The sequence below is a fragment of the Gobio gobio genome (genome assembly GCF_949357685.1).
Source record: "Gobio gobio genome assembly, chromosome: 1".
NCBI lineage: Eukaryota > Metazoa > Chordata > Actinopteri > Cypriniformes > Gobionidae > Gobio > Gobio gobio.
This window is the reverse complement of record NC_137097.1, coordinates 70,189,956-70,215,629: the sequence shown is the minus strand read 5'-3', so window position 1 is coordinate 70,215,629 and position 25,674 is coordinate 70,189,956. Positions and strand designations below refer to the sequence as shown.

Genomic DNA, 25,674 nt, shown 5'->3' with positions numbered 1-25,674 from the left:
TTACTGCACAATTACTTGGCCATAAAATTATTTTTTTATGATAAAATCACTTAAATGATGATCTTAAATAAATCTAAATAGTTTTTGGACATTGCTCTATGTGTTAGAGATAGAATACTGCCATCTGCAGGTTTGTGGAAAAACTTATAGTTAAAGAAAGAAAGTGCAATGACCACATATATCCAGCAGAGGTCCATAGGGACTTCAATGATTGTGTGTGTGTGTGTGTGTGTGTGTGTGTGTGTGTGTGTGTGTGTGTGTGTGTGTGTGTGTGTGTGTGTGTGTGTGTGTGTGTGTGTGTGTGTGTGTGTGTGTGTGTGTGTGTGTGTGTGAGAACATGCATGTTGCATTTGTGCTCTAGTATTAGTTGATTGTAGTTGAATTGTTGATTTTATTTGCCAATTTCTATAAAAACGCGCTCTGTTGCAGTCACACACGTGTGTGTTTGTGTGTGTGTGTGTGTGTGTGTGTGAGAAAAGTTTGTTCCACTTTGTGTTTATGCTCTAGGACCAGACCTTGATTTAAATGTAGAAAATTTCAGATTTATACAGGATTTATTGACATTTTTTTTGACAAACATATTAAAAAAATATATATTTTTTTAATTTTTCCATTCATTAACAAAATATAAAAAATGCCCCAGACGTACGCGTGTGTGTGTGTGTGCGTGCGTGCGTGCGTCTTAAAAAGTTTGTTCCACTTTGTGTTTATGCTCTAGCACCAGACCTTGATTTGAATGTAGAAATATTCAGATTTATACTGGATTTATTGAATTTCTTTTGACAAACAAATAAATATATATATATTTTTTCATTCATTAACAAAATATAAAAAATGCCCCAGACACCTGTGTGTGTGTGTGTGTGTGTGTGTGTGTTTGTTCTCTGTTGCATTTGTGCTCTAGTATTAGTCCTTCATTTATGTATGGCAATTTTTCAGATTTATGCCATTTTGTTGATTTTATTTGCCAATTTCTATACAAATGCGCTCTGTTGCAGTCACACACATGTGTGTGTGTGTGTGTGTGCGCATGTGCATGTGCGAGAGAGAAAGTTTGTTCCACTTTGTGTTTATGCTCTAGGACCAGACCTTGATCTAAATGTAGAAATTTTCCGATTCATATTGGATTTTGTTTTATTTTTGTGACAAACAAAGTAAAGTTTTTTTTCATTTTTCCATTCATTTTCAATGTGGGGTCAATCTGACACATTTTTATTTTTTTTACACACCTTTAGAACAACCAAATCAAGCCCAGATTTATTGTGCATGTTTAGAAAAGCCACAGAGTCTCATGGCCCTGAGATGAAGGGAACACATTTTAAAAATGAAGGAAAAGTCCAGTGGGGTCAGCTGGACCCCAAGGGGTGCTTAAGGGTTAATATCCTCTTATAAAAATAACTTTATTAACATGCATTTATCTTTTAACAAGTATCCTTTTAGTAAGGAGACCTCAGAAATAAAAATTTTTGTTGCTCAAAATGGTGTCGTTTCCAAACAAAGGGAAAGTGTAAATGTATATCGGTAACGATATCGGCAAAAATATCGGCAAAAATCCAATATCGTACATCCCTTTTTTTCGCATCTATTCTCAAAAAAAGGGGGTGGCGGTTTAAGAACGGTTCACTGAAAGGGTCTTTGGGGAACCAAAAATGGAAAATACAAACAAACACAAATAAAAGCGCTTTTGGGACCTTTATTTTTTATTTTTAAGAGATTGATTTGTGTATCCAGTGCTCCCATAAAGACCAGCTCACACCTGTGTTCAATAGCATTTATTCTCTTACCCTTGTGTGCCAGTAAAAAGATGACTTTGTGTACACCACAGCACTATTATGTACATCTGTACTGTAACAGCATGTGCAGTGGCACTCGTTTAAATAAATCTTGACCTTCAGGCAGCAGATTATTAGGTGCAACAAACAAAACATCCCACATATTCACGAACATCCTTCTGAAACCACGTTTCTGCTTCCGTTAAAGGACCACAAAATAAATAAAACAGGACAAAGGGAGTCAAATTTACACTTTTTTTTGCAAAACGTGTCAATTCTTGGGTGTGTTTTAGGTATTGTGGATGGGAATTAATGCGCATTATTCGTTGGATTTGGGCACGTGAGGAGACAAAATAAGGAAGGAAATCCATTTTTTTTTTTCGTATTGTCTTATATGTACAAAATGTCTTTTAGACGTCTAGGTTGAAATGCGGTGTGAACCTATACTTGCTAGTTTACAATTAAAAAGGAGGTTTTGGCGGATGAGGTACAGCAATCGAACGTCCCGAACACTTTCATAACCTGAACACTCGCATTCGTACAAGTCTTTCCGTCTGTACAGAGCTCAAACGAATGCTTATAAAAGTGGTTTCATAGACAAATCTCTGACTTTAAGGCAAAGGGTTGAAAGACTAAAGCTTAAATGGACGCATCTGGGTTTCTCCCAAACTTTCCAACGCCTCCCGAGAGGTTCCTCGAAGCCTCAGCCGCTATATTTTGTGCATTGCTCGACTGTAAAGGATGTAGATCACGTCACTCGAGGCTGGCGTGAGGTTTAAAAGAACAGTGTTGTCCGTCATCTGGACTGTTTGCTTTTTAAAATCTTCCTGAGCCCTCCGATTAAAAACACTTGCTTATCCATCACCACACCATGAGAGCAACGCCTGCTGCCTTGCGTTCTGTCACACCGGTGCGAATATCAACCAATACCCGCTGAGCTGTGAATATTAAAGTGAACAAGTGAGAAGATACTCGCATGGAAGCCTGTTTCTGCCGTAAAATAAAAACACATAAAAAAAAAACACAATTCTGACTTTTTTTCTCACAATTCCGAGTTTGTATCACAATTTTGAGTTAACTCGCAACTTCTGAGTTTACAACTTGCATTTCTGAAGTTTACATCTCATAATTCGGACTTTTTATTACTGGAATTACTAGTCTACATCTCGCAATTCTGACTTTTATTTTTAACCGTAATTCTGAGTTTAAAAAAAAGGGAATTCTGAGTTTACATCTCGCAATTCAGATTTTTTTAATAGCATTATACAGGAATTCGGAGTCTATTACTCGCAATTCTGACTTTTTTGTTTTAATCGTAATTCTGAGTTTACATCTCGTAATTCTGACTTTTTTGTTTTAATCATAATTCTGAGTTTACAACTCATAATTCTGAGTTTACAACTCGCAATTCTGACTTTTTATTACTAGAATTCTGTGTCTATATCTCGCAATTCTGACTTTGTTTTTATCGTAATTCTGAGTTTACATCTCGTAATTTTGACTTTTTTGTTTTAATCATAATTCTGAGTTTACAACTCATAATTTTGAGTTTACAACTCGCAATTCTTTCGCAATTCTTTCATTCTTTTTGCAGCTTTCCTATAGCTCAAACAGTACAGCATGGCGCTAGCAACGCCAAGGTCATGGGTTCGATTCCCAGGGAAAGCAAGAATTGACAAAATGTAAAATGTATACCTTGAATGCAATGTAAGTCGCTTTAGATAAAAGCGTCTGCCAAATGCATAAATGTAAATGTAAATGTAAATTCTGAGTTTACATCTCGTAATTCTGACTTTTTATTACTGGAATTCTGTGTCTATATCTTGCAATTCTGACTTTGTTTTAATCGTAATTCTGAGTTTTTATTACTGGAATTCTGACCTTTATTTTTATCAGAATTTTGAGTTTACATCTCGTAATTCTGACTTTTTTTGTTTTAATCGTAATTCTGACTTTTTTTTAGCATAATACCAGAATTCTGAGTTTACAACTTGCATTTATATCTCGCAATTCAGATTTGTTATTATTATTATTATTTTTTTTTTATTCTGAGTTTACATCGCACAATTCTGACTTTTTTTTAGCATTATACCAATTTTTTTTGCAAAATTTTGCATTTGTGAGTTTATATCTCGCAATTATGAATTAAAAAAAAATATCAGAACTGCAAGGTGTTAACTAAAATTGCATGATATAAACAATTCCCCATTTAATTGTTTTATTCTGTGGCAAAAACAAGCCTCCATATAACGTGAGATTCTTACAAGCTGAGAATTTCCAGGTTGCATAGCAAAACAAGGAGCGTAAAACTACCAACAGATTTCGTTTTTCCTTCTTCAAAAATCAGACAGAAATGTTTCATCCAAAGCAGCTCTACAATTAGCTTTACCACCATGGGATAATATATACCTCTTTCCAAAACACCCGACTCCATTTCATTTCATAATAAAAAATATATCACACGTAGAAGCGAAAGACCCAGCTGCTATATATGTGACTTTTGATGATACACCTTACGTTAATAAAACACGTCTGAGGGCCAAGCGAGCCACAGACAATAGCAACTCTCTGTACCCATAATATCGCACACTGAATCCCCCAGTGTCTGTACACACCGTCCTGGTCACAGTCTGTTCATACAGGATGATTAAAAATAAATTAAAACAAATTTCTAGATTGGCCATGCGGTTTTATCAAATTACAAGGCAAAGAAATTAAATAAAAACATCACAATTGGCTCTTCCATCCAGAAAAACTGTGATCGTAATCCCCAAACCTTAAGGATAAAAATGGTTTTCTACGATGATCGGAGGACAGAAGCATTAAAAACTCGGAAACATAAAAGAAAACCCAAAAAACGCTAACACTGCTGCGAATCCCCGAATCCCGCTCGCTTGATCGGCCCGTGTACAGTCTCCTGAAGGAGTTCTCCATCATCTGTACCTCCGTTTTATTCTTTCATTGAGGGGAGAGGACAGCCGAGTCCTTGGCGTAATCAGTAGACAGTTCCTCTCGTTCACTCATGTCCATTTCCTCTGTCCGCTGTAGAGTCACCCTCTTGCCCTGGCGCGAGGACTTCAGTGTCACCGGAACTCATAGATGGGTGCGCTGTGTTCAGGGACGTGTGTGAGGTTCAAAGACTGATACCTGAACATGAGAATATGATCAATAAAAAATTGGGTACTTGGGACTAGGTGATATATTCAGAATTTAAATCTTTATATGCATTGAATTAACACACACGTATATATTAGCGCATTCTTTTTTTTTCAGTTTAAAGCGTTAAAAATATTTAACGCAATTAATTAGCATCAGTTTTTTCTGTCATCCTTGGGATAGTGTTACATTATATGATCACGCTCTTATGTGGCGTTCACACCGGACGCAATTCGCGCGAAGGTGGACGCTTGAACATTTTGAGTTTACTCGCTTCAATCGCGCGTGAAATTTGCGCGAATCGCATGTGACATTCACTGCACAACAGACGCGAATTCGCGTCATGGGCGGGGCTTCTGCCAACGGCTCGTCTTGTTGAGAAATGGCTGACATGAGCTGTGTTTACACTTTTTTTGTTAAAATCTACTGTTAATGTGTGTTAAAACGTAGTTTTAAGACTTTTTCCAGTCGATAATGTAGTTGTTTTAAGCTCAAATCGGTGGTTTATTTACATAAAGAGTGGTGGTGCAACGGATCACAAAACTCACGGTTCGGCTCGAACTACGGATCATGAGTCACGGATCGGATCATTTTTTGGATCAGAATAAAAGGGGGAGGAGACTATTTTTATTTGCTTTCCATTTATTACATGAAAACTTTTGGTGTTAACATAACCTATATGGTTTATAAGTTAACAAGAAACTTTTGGTGTTAACAAAAATAAAATAAATATATAACCATCTGAATAAATCAAATTTGACTAAAAACAACCTGAGACGTGAAAATGGGCCTGAGCTTCTTCTTCTTTTTTTTTTTAAAGAGATTATGATGTCAACATTCTCAGGGGAGAGAGTAGACCTCTCACACTTGTCAGCATTGCAATTCTCTTTGTAGGCCTATACACTATTTTATAGACATCATGTTTAAACGCACTACACTTAAACAACGTTTTATTGAATTCATTACTTTGTATTTATATAGCCTAATACCTACTTTAGATGTATATATTACGTTGCTCATGCAAATTGCAAAACAGACAATAGACTATGTTAAAATAACAAACATTTTAAATTAACTTATGCTTTTCTTTCGTTTTTAAATCTTTTTACAAGAAATCCTGCAGGTCATAAAGAACTTTGTTTTTCCACCTCCAAGAAAGGACAGGTGCTCTCCATTATCTCTCCTTGTTTACTTAAAGGCCGTTTTCCTTGCTTTACTCGAGGCAAAAAGCCATGTGTTGACTTTGAAACAGAGTAGACTTTACATTATATGCATCTGTGGTGGAATTATTAGATTTTCGCATCGATACATGTTTGTTTTAATGCGGATGCGCTGTCACTTTAATTCAGCGCAGGCACAACAAAAAATAGACTCAGTGCGGAAACGATCGCAGCACAGCTGTATGGCCAAGCGCTCCTGGAGCGCACTGATGGACCGAAGCCGCGTGTGAAAGCTGTATCCGTTAACAAGGGTACGGAAAAAATACGCACCGCATACGCACTGCAAACGGAGTATCTGAAACGGGCGTCAGCAGGTGCCATACTCGATGTATGCGCCACTTTCATACGGCTTTCTCGTGCCACAGTGCCTACATAATGTTAGAGTTTTGTCCACACCCTTCTTCCGTCATCATTATATTTTACGGGGAAGCCAAAATGCTCCCATACACGCAATTTGAATGATGCGGGAGGCTTTTCAAGTTCTTCTACTTCTCCGCTAGCCACTGTTGACTGATTAACATGCCCTGTTCACGTGAACACATGTGTTTCTCTGAAACTCAGCATCGAGTTTAAAGGAACGAGATCACTTAAAAAGCAATATTGGCAGAAAAACTGTCTTTTAGTCTGCGATCGCTAAACAATTCAGATTAATCAACAAGTTTAAAAAAATGCACAATAAATCCGCGGGTCACGTGCGTGCCGAACCGTGGGTCGTGATCCGTACGGATCACGGATCAACTGCGATCCGTTACATCCCTAATAAAGAGCGCCTATTTGAACATTTTATCTGGCGTTTTCGGAGTTGTGAGCTCCAGTGGATCAGCAGCGATCATTAACCCCGGCGAGAGCAGCCTTTCCTCGGCCAGTCCTTCTGCCGTCTGCCGCTGGCTCTGATGTCTCTGTGGTGTCTCCAGCTATAATTCGTCTTGTAACGGCCGATCTTTGGTCTCATGGATCTATAATTTGTTCCCTGGCAAATCGTTTAGGCTGAGGGCAAAGAGAAGTTTCATTACTTTATATTTTTAAGCTCTAACTGTACGTTGCAGTTGTAACGTTAGCCTACTAGCACTGACTTTGAATGTTTGACTGAATTGTTTGCTTTATTTCATGTATAGCTTATTATACCTTTTACTTATACTTTTGTATTATTGATCATACATAAACTTGCATTTGACAAAAAGAGACTGTGTTGTGTTTCATGTCATTTAATGTTATCACAGTGATAATCATATTGTCGGAACCAGATATTAATATACAGATTTTCTCCTCATTGTTGTCACTACTAGAGCAAGCTTCTGATTGGTTAACGCGGCGCGAAATATCCGCACGTTCAAAACGCTCAATTCGCCGCCTCATTCGCGCGAATCGCGTCCGGTGTGAACGCACCATTATACATGTAAATGCTTTTAAACCATTGAAGCGCGATAAGACAAAAGAGAACGCGCCGATTAACTGACCATGTGTAGAAATTGACTGACCAAATATTTTCTCTCAGCCAATCAGAAACAATGTAACCTAATGCTAGACTTTGGAAAAGGGTATAATTGCTGTGTTAAATGTATGTATGGGGAGAGCGCGGCCTACAAACTCCTCAAGAGACTTGAAGCTGGCTAATCTGCTGATGAAACTGCAAACTATTCTTCAGTAAAAAAAATTCTTTAATTAATTGCACTTCTGACTCTTGGTCTTGGTCTTCATTCTTCACAACTGGTCTTGGGTCCCAAACTGTTGTTCCCCTAAATTTTATATATATAAATATATATATATAAATATAATTAGGGCTGTCAAAAGATTAATCGCGATTAATCGCATCCAAAATAAAAGTTTGTGTTTACATAATATATGTGTGTGTACTCTGTTAATTATTATGTATATATAAATACACACACATTCATGTATATATTTAAGAAATATTTGCATGTATATACATTTATATAATCTATAATATATATAAATATAAATGTTTTATATATAAAAATAATATTTTTTTCTTAAATATATACATGCTTGTGTGTGTATTTATATATAAATAATAATTAACAGAGTACACACACATATATTATGTAAACACAAACTTTTATTTTGGATGCGATTAATCGCGATTCATCTTTTGACAGCCCTAATATATATACAGTGCCCTCCACAATTATTGGCACCCCTGTTAAAGATGTGGTCGTGGACTTCTAAAAATTCTCCTTTTTTTTAAACAACATAGAACCCAAATGCAAAAAAAGACAAAAATCCAACCTTTCATTTTATTACATTACTTTGGTGGTAAAAAAAAAAAAATCACACATTTAGAAAAAAAAAACCTTGAAATCATGTGTCCCACAATTATTGGCACCCCTGATGTTAATACTTTGTACAACCCCCTTTTGCCAACAAGACAGCACTTAATCTCCTCCTATAACATTTCACAAGATTGGAGAACACAGAGAGAGGGATCTTTGACCATTCTTCTTTGCACAATCTTTCTAGATCATCCAGTGTCCTGGGTCCTCTCTTATGCACTCTCCTCTTTAGCTCGCCCCACAGGTTTTCAATTGGATTGAGGTCTGGGGACTGAGATGGCCATGGGAGGACCTTGAGTTTGTGACTGCTGAACCATTTTTGTGTAGATTTTGCCACATGTTTTGGATCATTATCCTGCTGAAAGACCCAATGACGACCCATCTTCAGCTTTCTGGCAGAGGCCATCAGGTTTTTATTTAAAATGTCCTGGTAGTGCAAAGCGTTCAGAATGCCATGCACCCTAACAAGGTTCCCAGGGCCTTTGGAAGAGAAACAGGCCCACAGCATCACAGATCCTCCACCATACTTCACGGTGGGCATGAGGTGCTTTTCGGCATACTCATCTTTTGTCTTACGCCAGACCCACTTAGAGTGTTTGTTGCCAAAAAGCTCAATCTTAGTCTCATCTGACCAAAGCACACGATCCCAGTTGAAGTCCCAGTACCGCTTAGCAAACTCCAGACGTTTACGTTTGTGAGTGTTAGTGAGAAAAGGCTTTTTTCTTGCATGCCTCCCAAACAGCTTGTTGGCATGTAGAGAGCGTCTGATGGTTGTTTTGGAGACTTTGTGACCCCAAGATGCCACTCTTTGATGCAATTCTGTGACAGTGAGCTTAGGACATTTTTTTACTTCTCTTACCATCCTCCTCACTGTGCGTTGTGGCAAGATAAATTTGGGACCTCTTCCAGCCTTGTTTGTCACTGTTCCAGTTGTTTTAAACTTCTTAATGATTCCTCTGACTGTAGATACGGGTAAGTTAAGGCGAGTGGCTATTTTCTTGTAGCCATTGCCTGACTTATGAAGGTCGACACACATCTGCCTTACTTGAATGGTGTGTTCTCTTGTCTTTGCCATGTTGACAAATGGGTAAGAGAATTAGGCCTCTGTGTCACGTAATATTTATACCCCAGGGAAACAGGAAGTCATGAATTACTAATTAAAAGTTCCTAGATACCCTGACCAACTTTAGCAACTACAGAAAAATATATTTAAAAAAAAATCAATAAAAATTTTCAGAGGAATTGTTAGGGGTGCCAATAATTGTGGGACACATGATTTCAAGTTTTTTTTTTTTTTCTAAATGTGTGATTTTTTTTACCACCAAAGTAATGTAGTTAATGTAACTTGTACTTTTTCTCTTTTTTTTGCATTTGGGTTCTATGTTGTTTAAAAAAAAAGGAGAATTTTTAGAAGTCCACAACCACATCTTAAACAGGGGTGCCAATAATTGTGGAGGGCACTGTATATATATATATATATATATATATATATATATATATATATATATATATATATATATATATATATATATATATATATATATATATATATATATATATATATATATATATATATATATATATATATATATATATATATATATATATATATATATATATATATATATATATATATATATATATATATATAATGTGCAGGATGTGTGGAACGACTAATTTCATTAACGTTTAAGGACCTCTCTCACTGGACGCGATTTTGACCCGCAAATAATTTGCGCGATTGTTTTATTTTTTGATCAGCTGTTTGTGTAATGAGTGCTTTCACACCGAACGCGAATGTGCAGCGGCAAAAAAACAACGTTTATTTTTTCCGTTTTTCGATGTCAATTTTTTTTTTAACTCTCGCAGAATCGTCTTCACAAAATAGTGAAGGCTATCTTCTGTTTATCCTACATCGCTAGCTTCACATTAGGGCTAACGATTACTTCTCTGAGGCAAATGTGGAGTTTTCTGCTCGAGGGCGCCCTCTGGCTTCCAGTATGAATGAAACGTTTGGGTAACAAATAAGAAAAATAATACTTCTCTCTAAATAAATTTATATGACAATCCATGTTTTTCTCCAATGTACAGTGGATGCATAAGAGGCTCATATTGCATATTAAATACATAGACTTTTTTTCATTCATTTTTTATTTTTTACAATAAATCCTTAGACCTTTCTAATGATTTTTAGTCATATGCTGTCTGCATATTAACAGGTAACCCAGCAGTTTTCTGTAAAATAAATGTAATGTTAAAAAATAAATGTTATTATTATTATATTGTTATATTTATTCTTAAATACGTCATTTAATTTTTTTAAATAATGAAAATGTTATTGTAATAGTAATATTTCTAATTTTGTTAAATATTTGTATTTATTGAATATAATAATAATTATTAGTCTCATTAATATATAAATTATAATATGCATACATTTTTTATTTGTAAAAAACACATTTTAACCAGAATAATCGCAGTTTGGAGTAGCCTGTTCAATCTCTATTAGGCTATTAATATGCTGTTTTGTCTATATCTATTCTATTTGATGGCAAGTTTGTTTTAGCCTATTTTCATTTTGGGCCTAAGGTTTTGGGCATTTGGCTCGTTGTTGTCTGTGGAGGGTTACTAATGTCATTGCTTATCTGTAAATTAAATTAATGCTTTTTCAATGATTTAATTCATTTTAATTTTTTTTATTTCTGTGATTTAAATAATTTTGGTAATGCGTCGTATAGGTCTCAAATTTCAATCTTTATGGTCTTAAAATGTCTTAAATTTGACTTACTGAAGCCTGCAAGAACCCCGCACTAGCTATTCAATCAACATTAACCTTTGCCAGGTATCGCATTTCTCATGAGATTACAGCTCCTGTGGAGTTCATGCAAGTCGCTGTAGGCTACAGACAACGATAACATAACCTTTTGAGTTAAAACTTGTTGATTTTTTTCTAAACCTAATTGTGTCCGCGACTATAGAGAGTGAATGTGTTTCCGTCAGTACGACTGTGGCACTGAAATGTTTACATTCTGGAAACACAGCTTCTCCGGATCGACCCGTTCCCTGAAGTGCGTGGTTTGTCTCGTCAGACTGGGTGCACCCAAAACCTCCTTTTCGGTCTTTTAAATCAAATGAAAAGCTCGTCTTCACTGGATGAGGAAGTGTCCGTGTTTTCTCAGCTGTCGCCGCAAATGTTTTGGAACATTGGAGCTCTGAAACGTCACAAATTTGTGTCGCGGCTAGGCCTGTCACGATAACAAATTTTGCTGGACGATAAATTGGCCAAAAAAATTATCGCGATAAACGATAATATTGTCGTTCTGAGACCATTTTGATCTAAAATAATGATGATGGCATAATAATGCAGGTACACCTTTTCAAAGATCAATAAACTTTTATTTCTAAAGACTATTTAACACTGAAAACGGAAAACATTTTAAATATCCACAATAAATGAACAAAACAACCAAAAACAATAAAAGCAATGGACTCTCAGTCTGTTAGCAAAAAAATGCACTTGAATAAACAGCTGGAAAACTGCAACGGATGATTGTGTTTTAGGTTGTGCTGGGAATCGAATACAATTTTTTTTTACTAATTAATAGAATTTTTGCTGTAATTAATCACGATTAATACGATTTTAATATTTTGATATTGTAATAATTTCAGTTACTCTCCAAATTAATGTAGAAACAATTTAAAGACAGCATATTTTAAATATGTGTTGTATTGTCATGTTTTTATGATCACCGATGTCTCTATGAAACATTAATGACGTTACATTACAGTATAACTGAAAGCTCCCAATTTCAACATTTATTAGGCTTTTAAAAAAAACAACTTTTAATTTAAGTGAACTTAAAGCAATCTTTACATACACCCAAAATAATAAATGTTATTTTTACCCATGGCCTTCCCTGTTAGACATATACAGAAATGTAATAGTTATCAAACACTTTTCTTAACTGCATAAATAATAAATGAAATATAGATTAATCATCGTTAAAGCTACACTTGTCTCTGTTCCTGTTGTTCTTTGATGAACATTATTGACAGGCATCATCAGTGCTACTGTCACTTTAAGAACGGCCGCTGGCGAACATGACGTGGATCTGACGCGCATCTCATTTCCTCACAACTCTTTAAGTTCATTTAAGACGTTATTTAACTAATTTAAGACTCCTAATATGAGAATACTCAAAATTGTATTTGTTGTTGTTATTGTTTGTTCATGAGCAAAAGAGAACTCGGTGTGAGCAGGAGACTGACGCGAGTCTGTGTGCGTCGAGTGTGTGCGTGTGTGTCAGAGCGTCCCTCGATTAGCTGACATGAGACGCAGCCACACACACAGGACATTGACACACAGCGCGTTCTCTTGTGTCTTGTCGCGCTTAGAAGCATTTACATGTATAAGAGCGTGATCATATAATGTAACGCTTGGCAAAAATGGATATAAAAACGGACGCTGGAAATTATCGCAGCCGGAAAAATTACTTTTTTTTTTTATTGTGCGATTAATCGACTATCGCGACAGGCCTAGTTGCGGCTGATGTGAATGGTTTTGACTAGGGTTGGGTATCGTTTGGGTTTTTTTCGATTCCGGTGCCAAACCGATACTTTTAAAACGGTTCCGGTGCCTAAACGGTGCCTGAACCGATACTTTAAAAAAAAAAAAAAGGCCACAAAACGAGGTGGATGACATTAAATGGCTTTTTATTTATTTATTTTTTATTTCAATTGAACCATTTATTAAAAGTTTAATGTATACTTAAATGTATGAATATAAATAAATACAAAACACAATTTACTTATTTACAAATTATAATTGACTTATTTACAAATTCACAGTAACACCTAAGCCACCTAACCCAACTACAACAAGCCTTAACTCTAAATAACAGCTACAGTAATAACAGCAGTCGTCTGTATTCTTGCTCTGCTACAAACCAGCTTCGAGCTTCAGCTTTATTTTGAAATATGTTCATATTCTCTGGCTAAATATTGTAGAACGCATCACCTTAATGTTTCCATGGCGACGCGTGATGTTTCTCACATGACACAGCAGCCGCAATAGCGCTGACAGCTCAGCTGTATCGGGTTTATTTCGTTTTTTCTTTTTATTCAAAATATTCACAAACTTCTTAACTGTGTCACGAACTATCTGATGTTCAAATGTGTGAGTCAATGTGTGTTAGTTGATCTATAAAGCGCAATGGGCGGCGCCATGTTAGTTTACGCCTCAGAATCGGATCTGTCGGATTTACAACACCTGAGTTCATTCTCGTGTCACTAAATACATGAAAGTAAGTGACCAGTAGGGATGGCTCGATACCACAATTTTGGCTTCGGTACGGTACCACAATCTAATACCGAAGTACCGATATTAAATCGATACCATACAGGGTCTGAATTTTGGTAATAATTTTACTCAGTCTCGCAAGTTTTGGGTTTATGAAGCGGGAAATTACCGCAAATGTTTATTATTAAATTAATCAACAAAGATTATCACATCAAATCAGTCATTTGGAAACTTTCTTGTAAGAAGTAATTTCAGCATTACTGCGCGTCTCCATTGCTTCTGGCTTCAAAAGACATCGCACCTGCACTATAAAAGCAATCTGCGCACTCAGATTCAACACTTTCGCTTCCGTTGCGGGACAGATGATGGAAAACACTGCCCACGTCTTTTTAAACCTCGCCAATTTGAACATGCAAGCAATTTTATAGCATTTCGTAATACATATGGGATGGGAGCTCTTTGAGAGAGTTTTCTTTGCGCTCATACCAATAACAAACACACAAGCCTAGAGCTTGCGCATTCCAAATAAAGTTGTTTTTCCTTAGTCAAATACACACAAAATTATCTCAATCTTTAGTGAGTAGTCATATAGACACAGTTGGTTATGTCTTTCGCGGATGTAAATAGTGTAATAGTATGCGTGCAAATAGTATGAGGTCTAAACGTCACTGGTTGAAACGAACGCTGGAGATTTCTTTATATTTAAACGATACGATCTTATGTATGTGCGTTGATCGTCGTTAAAAGAAAATAATTGTCTAAATTAGATTGTTTCAATGATGCACTCACTGTCAATCTCTTAATGTCTTGTAAGGAATTAAGTGACGGATGCTTGGCAAGGTTTGATGGTTCTTCAGCAGTTTTATAAGCAAAGTAATTCCAAATTTCACGTCTACTCCTGTCTTTATTAATGAGTTTAGTGCGTGTTGAGTGAGATTCAACTACTGTATTCATTTTGTTCTGTTGCCACATTTGCCGGTTTCACGTCAGTTTGGGTAGCGCGCTGCCACCTAGCGGTGAACTTCGGAACAGCAGCATATACCGAAAAGAGCAAAATCATGATATCGTACCGTTAGAAATAAAATATATACCGGTATTTTCACAGTACCGGTATACCACGCATCCCTAGTGAAAGGAAGAAGAATAGAGTAAACTATAGAGTTACTATATAATGTGCATGTATCTGATGTGAATAAAACACGTAACGTTAGTCGAATTATAACCGTCTAAAAGGATTGTTTATGCCGCTTCCATAGACATCAGTGTGTGTTTTTTGCTAGTAGCCTACTTATGAGCATTTAAATGTCTGAAACCTGAAATAAACATGATGTGGTTGAAAACACTGAATAGTTGTCATGAGTTGTGATGTGACCAGCGCTGAGCGTCTATCTCTGGGTGCCAGCCAAAGCGCGAAAGCATGTTTGAATTTTGGCACCGAAATCTGCGTTCTGATTCGGTCCAGTACATACCGGTTATATAAGTTTCGGTACCCAACCCTAGTTTTGACGCGAACTATTCACACACAAAATATTCGCTTTTCCGCTTCGCTTTTTCGTTATACGTCCAGTGTGAAAGGGCCTTTAAACAGAAATTTTGCAACTGACTAGTCTAGTATTTCCAAGTCGACTAGCAGTAGCAGTTTCACTTAATCGACTAGCCGAATAGTCTGCAGTGTGTCCTATACACGGATTTATGCATGTTAGGGTTAGTCCGAAAATATATTTAAACTTTATCTTTAATGTCGTGTTTTACATCATTGCTGTCAAACAAACTAAAGCGTGATAAGGCGTTGTGTCCGTATCAAATCGCAAAAGACTGTCGGTTAATTTTGTTAGAAAATTTTGATATAGTTTTAGTCTAGACTGGGTAAACCCAGCCTGATCTGCCGGCGATGTGATTTCGCCCGGAAACCTGTACATTAATTTCTACTGCTTCTGTTACACTTTTGCGGGAACCAATCACAGATTGGCTTATCCACCTGGCGCGCTATTGGCGAGTTTAACACGATGACGGATAGAGAAGCGATGGGTCGTTGCCTCTTTTGGTCTGATTGGTTGAAGGACTATCCAATTGCGTACAGAGTCATTTGAACTATGCGCATTTATGCTCGCGTGTACAGTAGAAAATACAGAGCAGACTCCCCAGACCAATGTTCAATCTTAAATTGAGCTTGGTCTGGTGATAGCCAGACAAGTTTTAGTCGACTAAACGTAAGATTTGAGTCGACTAAATCTACAGTAGATTCGGTTAACTAAAATGTAGTGAGTTTAGTTCAATTGTAATGCATTAATTGAGCATTTAAGCCAGGAGTGTCCAAACTTTTTTTAAAGGGGGCCGGATTTGATGTTGTGGACATACTCGGGGGCCGGTCCCTTTTCTATTATATATATATATATATATATATTTGACAAAAGCTTGAGCTGACAGTAGAGTAGCTTGAGATAGGACACAGGAAATTTATAAAACTTTCATCAACCAAAAAGTTTTATTGGGTGAAATTTTAATATTATTACGGAGTTAGAACTCTATTCTTATTTATATTTAATAATTGCTCTATTTAGATCACCACAGGTAAAACCACACTACAAAACATGCTTTTCTGACTTGGTATTTCTGTCTTTTTTCCAGTCCAAATATCAAAAAATTCTTAAATCAAGATGCTTTTACTAAGGAAAATTACATATTTTTTCTTGATTCCTGGGGGAAAAAAATCCAAATGAATTGAGTTTTTACTTGAAACAAACTAAATTATCTAATTAATGGATTAGAAAAAAAAGCTTTCAAAATCTTCCTTAAAGATTCCAAACAGAAACATTATTTTTCTTACCCCATTGGCAGATATATTTGCTTGTTTTAAACAAAAACTCACTTCAATTCAATTTTATTTTCCAGAAAACAAGGAAAAATATCTAATGTCATTTAACTTATCTCGTAACATCTTGATTTAAGAATTTTTAGATATATTTAGACTAGAAACAGGACAAAAATACTAAATGACAGCATTTTTTGCAGTGCACACAAGGCAAAAAGTAATACATACATTATATATATATATATATATATATATATATATGTATTTATTTATATATATGTATTTATTTATTTATTCTATATCTAGAATGGTATTTAGTCTATAGACATATAAATACAAATGCACAAAACTGCAAGTTTATGATAAAAAATAGTCTGCAATTTGGCCTTTATTACTCATTTAATACATGTCTACATTACAAATTAAATAAAATTAGATATTAACCTACATTTCTGACAAATTACCACGGTTACAGGTGTTACCACAGTAAATCCATGATAAATTCGAAATGCGAATTGTTGTTTGAAAATGATTTTGAATCGGCTCAGCTGATTTGCACGTTAGTGTTGTTTATTAAGTCAGCGCTGTTTAACTGGATTTAAATTAAATCAAATCACAGAGAGATTCAGTACCGGAGACCTCAGCGCTGAACTCGAACACTTCTCACGGGCTTCGGAAGGCTGTTTAGTGGGCGCGTGATCGAGACACTCAGCAGGTAAACACATTTGTTCAGAGTCAGAGCTCGCGCGAGTTGCGCAGAGCACAAGCAGTAGCGCTGTTTCGTTCCGCTTTGGGCACTGCTTCCCTGGCCTAAAGTCTAGTACTGCCACCTTGCGGCGACATCGTGGAACTGCATGATTTGTAAATGATCCGTGGCGGGCCACATAAAATACATTTTAATAGACGCGCTGCGGGCCGTTTGAAATTCATCCCCGGGCCGGAATTTGGACACCCCTGATTTAAGCATTACATAACTGACTGTTACTTGAATACATGTCAAAACTGATGTTTTGACATTAAAAATACACGAAAGAGAGCTCTCAGAGTTCACAGTGATGAATGCGCTGAACTCCATCTGCGTATGTGCGGAGTTTGCCGTGCATTTGGGAACGTAGGGGGCACCAGTTACGCATTATTATCAGATTCGCAAAGTTGACGATTACAGCAAGATTAGTGTAGTGTGATCTTTATTATATTTACCACTCCGAGCTTCTGTGGTAGTAGTAACCCTCTATGGTGGCTGTGGACTTCTGGAAACAGATGTAGTAGAAGCCAGCGAAGGAAGCACCGCTGATGTCTTTGATTGTGTGATCTGGAACTAAGAACTGCTCCTGAAACAAACAACATTTTACAGCAGGATTATTTACATGTATTTCACCAGGTTTATATACACTACCGTTCAAATGTTTGGGGACAGTAAGACTTGATTTATGTTTTTGAAAGAAGTCTCTCATGCTCACCAAGGCTGCATTTATTTGACACAGTACAAACATTAATATCGTGAAATATTATATCAATTTAAAATAACCGTTTTCTATGTGAATATCTGTTAAAGTGTAATTTATTCCTGTGATCAAAGCTGAATTACTCCAGTCTTCAGTGTCACATGATCCTTCAGAAATCATTCTGATATGATGAACAAGAAACATTTATGATTATTATCAATGTTGAAAACAGGTTTTGTGGAAACCCTGATACTTTTCAGGATTCTTTGATGAATAGAACATTAAAAAAACAGCATTTATATGAAACAGGTTTTTTTTTGTAAAAGTATTGCTGATTAAAAGTATTAATTTCTCTCAAACCAAAAAGTCTAAGAATGTCTTGCGCGAGTTAATTTATTTGGTTCTTTTTGTGCATTCACGCGTTTGAAGCGAATTCGCGTTTGACGCCCGAGTTGAAAAATCTGAACTTCAAAAATCTCAATCAGAGCTGAAAAATCATTTGCCCCTCCCACTTACCCCATTCGCCTTGAACACGCGTCTATTTAGTTTCAAACGCTCAATTTATACGAAGCGAATTGGATTTTTGAGTTTTGAGGCGAAATTCGCTTCTTGTGGGAGGGACAAGTGCTATTCAAGAGTGTATTCTGTGTAAATGCAGCATTAAAAGGTCATTTTTATTTTAAGTTATGAGTGTTGAGCATCATAGAAGTCAATGTTACCATCCATTCATTTTGATTGTTGGAGAAAACTAGTTAATTAAAAAAGAAATTGTGCCATTGTCCTTATCCTATGAGAAGAGGCCTCGCTTAATTATTCATGAGTCTGCGCGTCCTTATCCTATAAGAAGTGTGTGATGGCCTTTACTGACCCTGACCGTTGTGATGGTAGTGAGTGTGTATGGTTTCAGTCATAATATACACCGTACCTTCCACCGCATGAAAACATAGTCACTGTTCTTTAGCTCTTCATAGTCGAAATCGTCTGAATTAAAGCTTTTTGCGTACTGATAAAATGCTTGAAACTTCCCCTGGGAAAAACAGAAAAACATATTTAGCAGATCAGTTTCTAAAATTCATAAACGTTATGCGTTATTACACACAGTGACTTCATATTAATTACCCAGTGTTTTCGGTCGACGTCCTCATCCGCATCCCATTTCCTGGTTAAAAAAGGCCGTTTCTTGCTTATGATCTCCCCGGCAAAGAATGTCGTGAGGGTGGGATATTCCTACAGAGAGCAATAGAGCAGGTTGAGTGACACTTTCCCTTCTGTGAGCTATAATGTGCTCCGACTTTTCTTTTTTTAAATCACGCTTTTAAAGGATTAGTTCACTTTTAAATTTACTCACCCCCATGTCATCCAAGATGTCCATGTCTTTCTTTCTGCATTTGAAAAGAAATTAAGGTTTTGGATGAAAACAGTCCAGGGTTTTTCTCCATATAATGGACTTCAATGGGCTCCAAACGGTTCAAGGTCCAAATGACCAAAGGGCTTTAAAAGATACCAGACGATTAATAAGGGTCTTATCTAGCGAAACGATCAGTTTCTGTGAGAAACCGAGCAGTATTTATGCTATTATTTCACCTCTTATCAGACGAACGTGATCCTCTCTGAGCTCAGCCATAACTTCCGCTTAGTGAGGTCAAAATACGTGCCTGGTTATAGATATATCAATCGTAGATGCCTCATTCTACTGATCCGTGCAAGCGCTAATGAGGCATCTATGTATACATCTATGACCACCAATGGCATGTTTTGAGTCAAACTGGTAGCCAGCATATCACTTTTTGGGCTTCATATTCTCTCAACATAGCGAGCAGCCTATCTAGACAGCATTTTTTGGACTCAAAACCTACCTAGTAGGCCGACTACCTACAAACACAGCATTTTGGGCTTCATACTGTCACAATATAGTGAGCACCCTACCTAGAAAGCATTTAGGTAGACTACTATGTATGTTTTGAGTCAAACTGGTAGCCAGCATATCACTTTTTGGGCTTCATATTCTCTCAACATAGTGAGCAGCCTATCTAGACGGCATTTTTTGGACGCAAAAGCTACTTAGTAGGCTCATACCTACAAACAAACTGTATGTTTGGGTTTAAAAGTGAGCTAGTGAGCAGCCTACCTAGACAGCATGTAGCCTAGCCTACTATGTATGTTTTGAGTCAAACTGGTAGACAACATATCACTTTTATGGGCTTCATATTCTCACTACCTAGACAGCATTTTTGGACTCAAAAGCTACCTAGTAGGCTGACTACCTACAAACAAACTGTATGTTTGGGTTTCAAAGTGAGCTAGTGAGCACCCTACCTAGATGGCATTTTTGGACTCAAAACCTTTGAAAGCGTGCAAGCGCTAATGAGGCATCTACGTATACACCTATGACCACGCTCGTATTTTGACCTCACTAAGCGGAAGTTATGGCGGAGCTCAGAGATGATCATATTCGTCTGATAAGAGGTGAAATAATAGCATAAATACTGCTTGGTTTCTCACAGAAACTGATCATTTCTCTAGATAAGACCCTTATTCATCGCTTAAAGCGGCACTGAAACTGGACCTTGAACCGTTTGGAGCCCATTGAAGTCCATTATATGGAGAAAAACCCTGGACTGTTTTCATCCAAAACCTTAATTTCTTTTCGACTGCAGAAAGAAAGACTTTTTCAGCAAAAGTGTATTTAAAAGTGAACTAATCCTTTACGCAATTTCAGAGAAAATGACACAAATATCAAGATAAAAACCGACAGTGTGATAATATCTGCTTCATATTTCCTTTGACACGCCACAACCGAGATGCAGATCAGTAAATCAAGTTGCTTCTTAAAGCTTCTGTGTCTCGACAAAATCAAAGACTAATAGTGTGAGAGGACAGCGGCCCTTTAAAGATCAGTGTCCAAACCCATTGTGCTCCAGAATCTCCATCCAGACAAACAATTGACCACGAGCCTGTCTCACCTCCGTCAGACCTTTGATCTTGAGGTATCCACACAGGTACGAGTCCTCCATGGTCACATGCTGTGGGTCCAAAGCAAAGGGTTTTAATCAAATCACTTTAATGATGTTCTTGGCACAGCTCCAGTCAGATCTGCTAATGTGGGTCAGTTAATAACATTCAACAAAACACTAATCTGGACGCACACATGAAGACACGACGGACTCTCGGGTTGCCCTACTTAGAAACGGGCAACTGATCCATTCTCATTACATCTCCAGATTCACTGACATGCCACACACTGCACAAATACATTACGGGCACTATAATCACACATCTAAACTACTACAGCATTTTGGACATAGTAGGCTGCTGGCTAGCAACAAACAAACAGCTTTTATCGGCTTCATACTCTCACAATATAGTGAGCACCCTACCTAGACTGCGTTTTTGGACTTAAAACCTATCTAACCTATCTTTTGGACTTAAAACCTAGTGAGCACCCTAACCTAGACAGCATTTTTGTACTCAAAAGCTACATAGTAGGCTCATACCTACAAACAAACTGTATATTTGGGTTTCAAAATTTCACAACCTAGTGAGCACCCTACCTAGACAGCATGTAGCCTAGCTAGCCTATGTATGTTTTGAGTCAAACTGATAGCCAGCTTATCACTTTTATGGGCTTCATATTCTCACAACCTAGTTTTCTGCCTACCTAGACAGCATTTTTGGACTTAAAAGCTACATAGTAGGCTGACTAACAACACAAACACAGCATTTTGGGCTTCATACTGTCACAACCTAGTGAGCACCCTATCTAGACAGCATGTAGGTAGCCTACTATGTATGTTTAGAGTCAAACTGGCAGCCAGCTTATCACTTTTTGGGCTTCATATTCTCTCAACCTAGTGAGCAGCCTATCTAGACAGCATTTTTTTTTTTTACTCAAAAGCTACATAGTAGGCTCATACCTACAAACAAACTGTATGTTTGGGCTTCATATTCTCACAACCTAGTGAGCTGCCTATCTAGACAGCATTTTTTGGACTCAAAAGCTACATAGTAGGCTGACTACCAACAAACACAGCATTTTGGACTTCACACTGTCACAATATAGTGAGCACCCTACCTAGACAGCATGTAGGTAGCCTACTATGTATGTTTAGAGTCAAACTGGTAGCCAGCTTATCACTTTTTGGGATTCATACTCTCACAACCTAGTGAGCAGCCTACCTAGACAGCATTTATGGACTCAAAAGTTAAATAGTAGGCTCATATTATCTACAAAAAAAACTATGTTTGGGTTTCATAGTTTCACAAGCTTGTAAGCTGCCTATCTAGACAGCATTTTTGGACTCAAAACCTACCTAGTAGGCTGACTACCCAGAACCTAGTGAGCACCCTACCTAGACAGCATGTAGGTAGCCTACTATGTATATTTTGAGTCAATCTGGTAGACAACAAATTACTTTTTGGGCTTCATATTCTCACAACCTAGTTTGCTGCCTATCTAGACAGCATTTTTGGACTTAAAAGCTACATAGTAGGGCTGACTACCAACAAACACAGCATTTTGGCCTTCACACTGTCACAATATAGTGAGCAATAAGCACCCTATCTAGACAGCATGTAGGTAGCCTACTATGTATGTTTAGAGTCAAACTGATAGGCAGCATCACTTTTTGGGCTTCATATTCTCACTACCTAGACAGCATTTTTTGGACTTAAAACCTATCTAGTAGGCTGACTACCAACAAACAAACAGAACCTAGTGAGCTGCCTAACTAGACAGCATGTAGGTAGCCTACTATGCATGTTTTGAGTCAAACTGGTAGCCAGCATCACTTTTACGGGCTTCATATTCTCACAACCTAGTTTTCTGCCTACCTAGACAGCATTTTTGGACTTAAAAGCTACATAGTAGGCTAACTACCAACAAACACAGCATTTTGGGCTTCATACGGTCACAACCTAGTGAGCACCCTACCTAGACAGCATGTAGGTAGCCTACTATGTATATTTTGAGTCAATCTGGTAGACAGCAAATTACTTTTTGGGCTTCATATTCTCTCAACCTAGTGAGCAGCCTACCTAGACAGCATTTTTTTTACTCAAAAGCTACCAAGTAGGCTCATACCTACAAACAAACTGTATGTTTGGGTTTCAAAGTTTCACAACCTAGTGAGCACCCTACCTAGATGGCATTTTTGGACTCAAAACCTACCTAGTTGGCTTGCTAAAGAACCTAGTGAGCCGCCTACATAGACAGCATGTAGCCTAGCCTACTATGTATGTTTCGAGTCAAACTGATAGCCAGCATCACTTTTTGGGCTTCATATTCTCACTACCTAGACAGCATTTTTGGACTTAAAACCTATCTAGTAGGCTGACTACCAACAAACAAACAAACAGAACCTAGTGAGCTGCCTAACTAGACAGCATGTAGGTAGCCTACTATGTATGTTTTGAGTCAAACTGATAGCCAGCATATCACTTTTATGGGCTTCATATTCTCACAACCTAGTTTGCTGCCTACCTAGACAGCATTTTTGGACTTAAAAGCTACAAAGTAGGCTCATATCTACAAAAAAAACTATGTTTGGGTTTCATAGTTTCACAAGTTTGTGAGCAGCCTATCTAGACAGCATTTTTGGACTCAAAACCTACCTAGTAGGCTGACTACCCAGAACCTAGTGAGCAGCACCCTACCTAGACAGCATGTAGGTAGCCTACTGTATGTTTAGAGTCAAACTGGTAGCCAGCTTATCACTTTTTTGGGCTTCATATTCTCACAACCTAGTGAGCTGCCTAACTAGATGGCATTTTTGTGGACTCAAACCCTACCTAGTAGGCTTACTACAGAACCTAGTGAGCCGCCTACATAGAGAGCATGTAGCCTAGCCTATGTATGTTTTGAGTCAAACTGGTAGACAGCATATTACTTTTTGGGCTTCATATTCTCACTACCTAGACAGCATTTTTGGTCTTCAAACCTATCTAGTAGGCCGACTACCTACAAACACAGCATTTTGGGCTTCATACTGTCGCAATATAGTGAGCACCCTACCTAGACAGCATGTAGGTAGACTACTATGTATGTTTTGAGTCAAACTGATAGCCAACATATTACATTTTGGGCTTCATATTCTCTCAACATAGTGAGCAGCCTATCTAGACGGCATTTTTTGGACGCAAAAGCTACATAGTAGGCTCATACCTACAAACAAACTGTATGTTTGGGTTTAAAAGCTAGTGAGCACCCTACCTAGATGGCATTTTTGGACTCAAAACCTACCAAGTAGGCTGACTACAGAACCTAGTGAGCTGCCTACCTAGACAGCATGTAGGTAGCCTACTATGTATGTTTTGAGTCAAACTGGTAGCCAGCATCACTTTTATGGGCTTCATATTCTAACTACTTAGACAGCATTTTTGGACTCAAAAGCTACCTAGAAGGCTGACTACCTACAAACAAACAGCTTTTTTGGGCTTCATATTCTCACAACCCAGTGAGCACCCTAACTAGACGGTATTTTTGGACCCAAAACCCATCTAGTAGGCTTGCTAGAGAACCTAGTGAGCACCCTACCTAGACAGCATGTAGCCTAGCTAGCCTATGTATGTTTTGAGTCAAACTGGTAGCCAACATATCACTTTTTGGGCTTCATATTATCACTACATGGACAGCATTTTTGGACTTAAAACCCTATCTAGTAGACTGACTACCAACACACACAGCATTTTGGGCTTTATACTGTCACAACCTAGTGAGCTGCCTATCTAGGGGCAGTCATTTGAATTGCCTAGGTAGGCAGCTCACTTCTCATATCCACAGAGAGCGAAGTGTTTACCTGCAGAACCACCTCGACATCATAGGAGTTGCCTTTGCTCTTCTGGTGCCCGCGGAACTGGGAGCCGCTGTAGAGCAGAGAGGTGTTGACGCCGGGCTGACGGGTATTGATCGGCGGGGGCGGAACGAGAGAGGCCGAGGCCAAGCAGGCCAACGTCGAGCCCAGACAGCAGTCGGTACGGACCGGCATGTTTGATCGCTTCTGCGGGGAAGTCCCCGAGCACAACCAGCAGAGCGTCGCTTATCCGAGACCCTGGGGGAGAAGAAAACGCGACACTGACAGCGCAGTGCGTGAGTTTCGGAGTTTCTCCCGCAGGACGGTTACGGTTACGTCCCTCAGAGCAGAATGAAGGCGCTCAACAGCGAGTCATGTGATCCAGTATGCTGTTCTCTGATTGGATGACGGCCATCAAGGTACAATGACGCTGCATGTTCATTGGCTGCTTTGGAAAAGGCATGATGGGATTTGTAGTTCTTTTACAAGAAAGCGGTACTGGAGAAATGTAGAGAAGCGTGAATGTTGTGACAGCTGTTTCTAGACAATGTATTTGCTAATAAATCCTGTTTAACGATGTCAATGTGTGCCTTTGTATGTATGTATGTATATTTAATTAAATTTAAAAACAAATTTAACATTTGAAATGTTGATGAAGTACATAAAACACATTTGGCAGAAAGGATTGTGCTAGCTATATATATAACTTTATTTCTAAATTATATATATAGCTGCCTACACCCTATTTGAGAAATGTCCTTTTATGTAAAGCGCTCTCTCTCTCTCTCTCTCTCTCTCTCTCTCTCTCTCTCTCTCTCTCTCTCTCTCTCTCTCTCTCTCTCTCTCTCTCTCTCTCTCTCTCTCTCTTTTGCTGCAGCACCTTTACTTGTC

The 25,674-nt window shown here is 37.8% G+C and overlaps 1 protein-coding gene across 1 annotated transcript; it reads right to left on the bottom strand.

Moving 5' to 3' along the window:
* Positions 1–2,860: 2,860 nt before the first annotated feature.
* On the bottom strand, positions 2,861–25,181 carry gid4 (GID complex subunit 4 homolog). Its single transcript, XM_079831296.1, has 7 exons — positions 24,790–25,181; positions 20,959–21,018; positions 19,115–19,222; positions 18,921–19,022; positions 17,751–17,881; positions 3,550–4,919; positions 2,861–2,917 (listed from the first exon to the last, which is right to left on the bottom strand). The coding sequence occupies exons 1-6, from the start codon at positions 24,976–24,978 to the stop codon at positions 4,856–4,858; spliced, it is 654 nt and encodes a 217-aa protein (XP_079687422.1). The 5' UTR covers positions 24,979–25,181; the 3' UTR covers positions 2,861–2,917; positions 3,550–4,855.
* Positions 25,182–25,674: the final 493 nt, after the last annotated feature.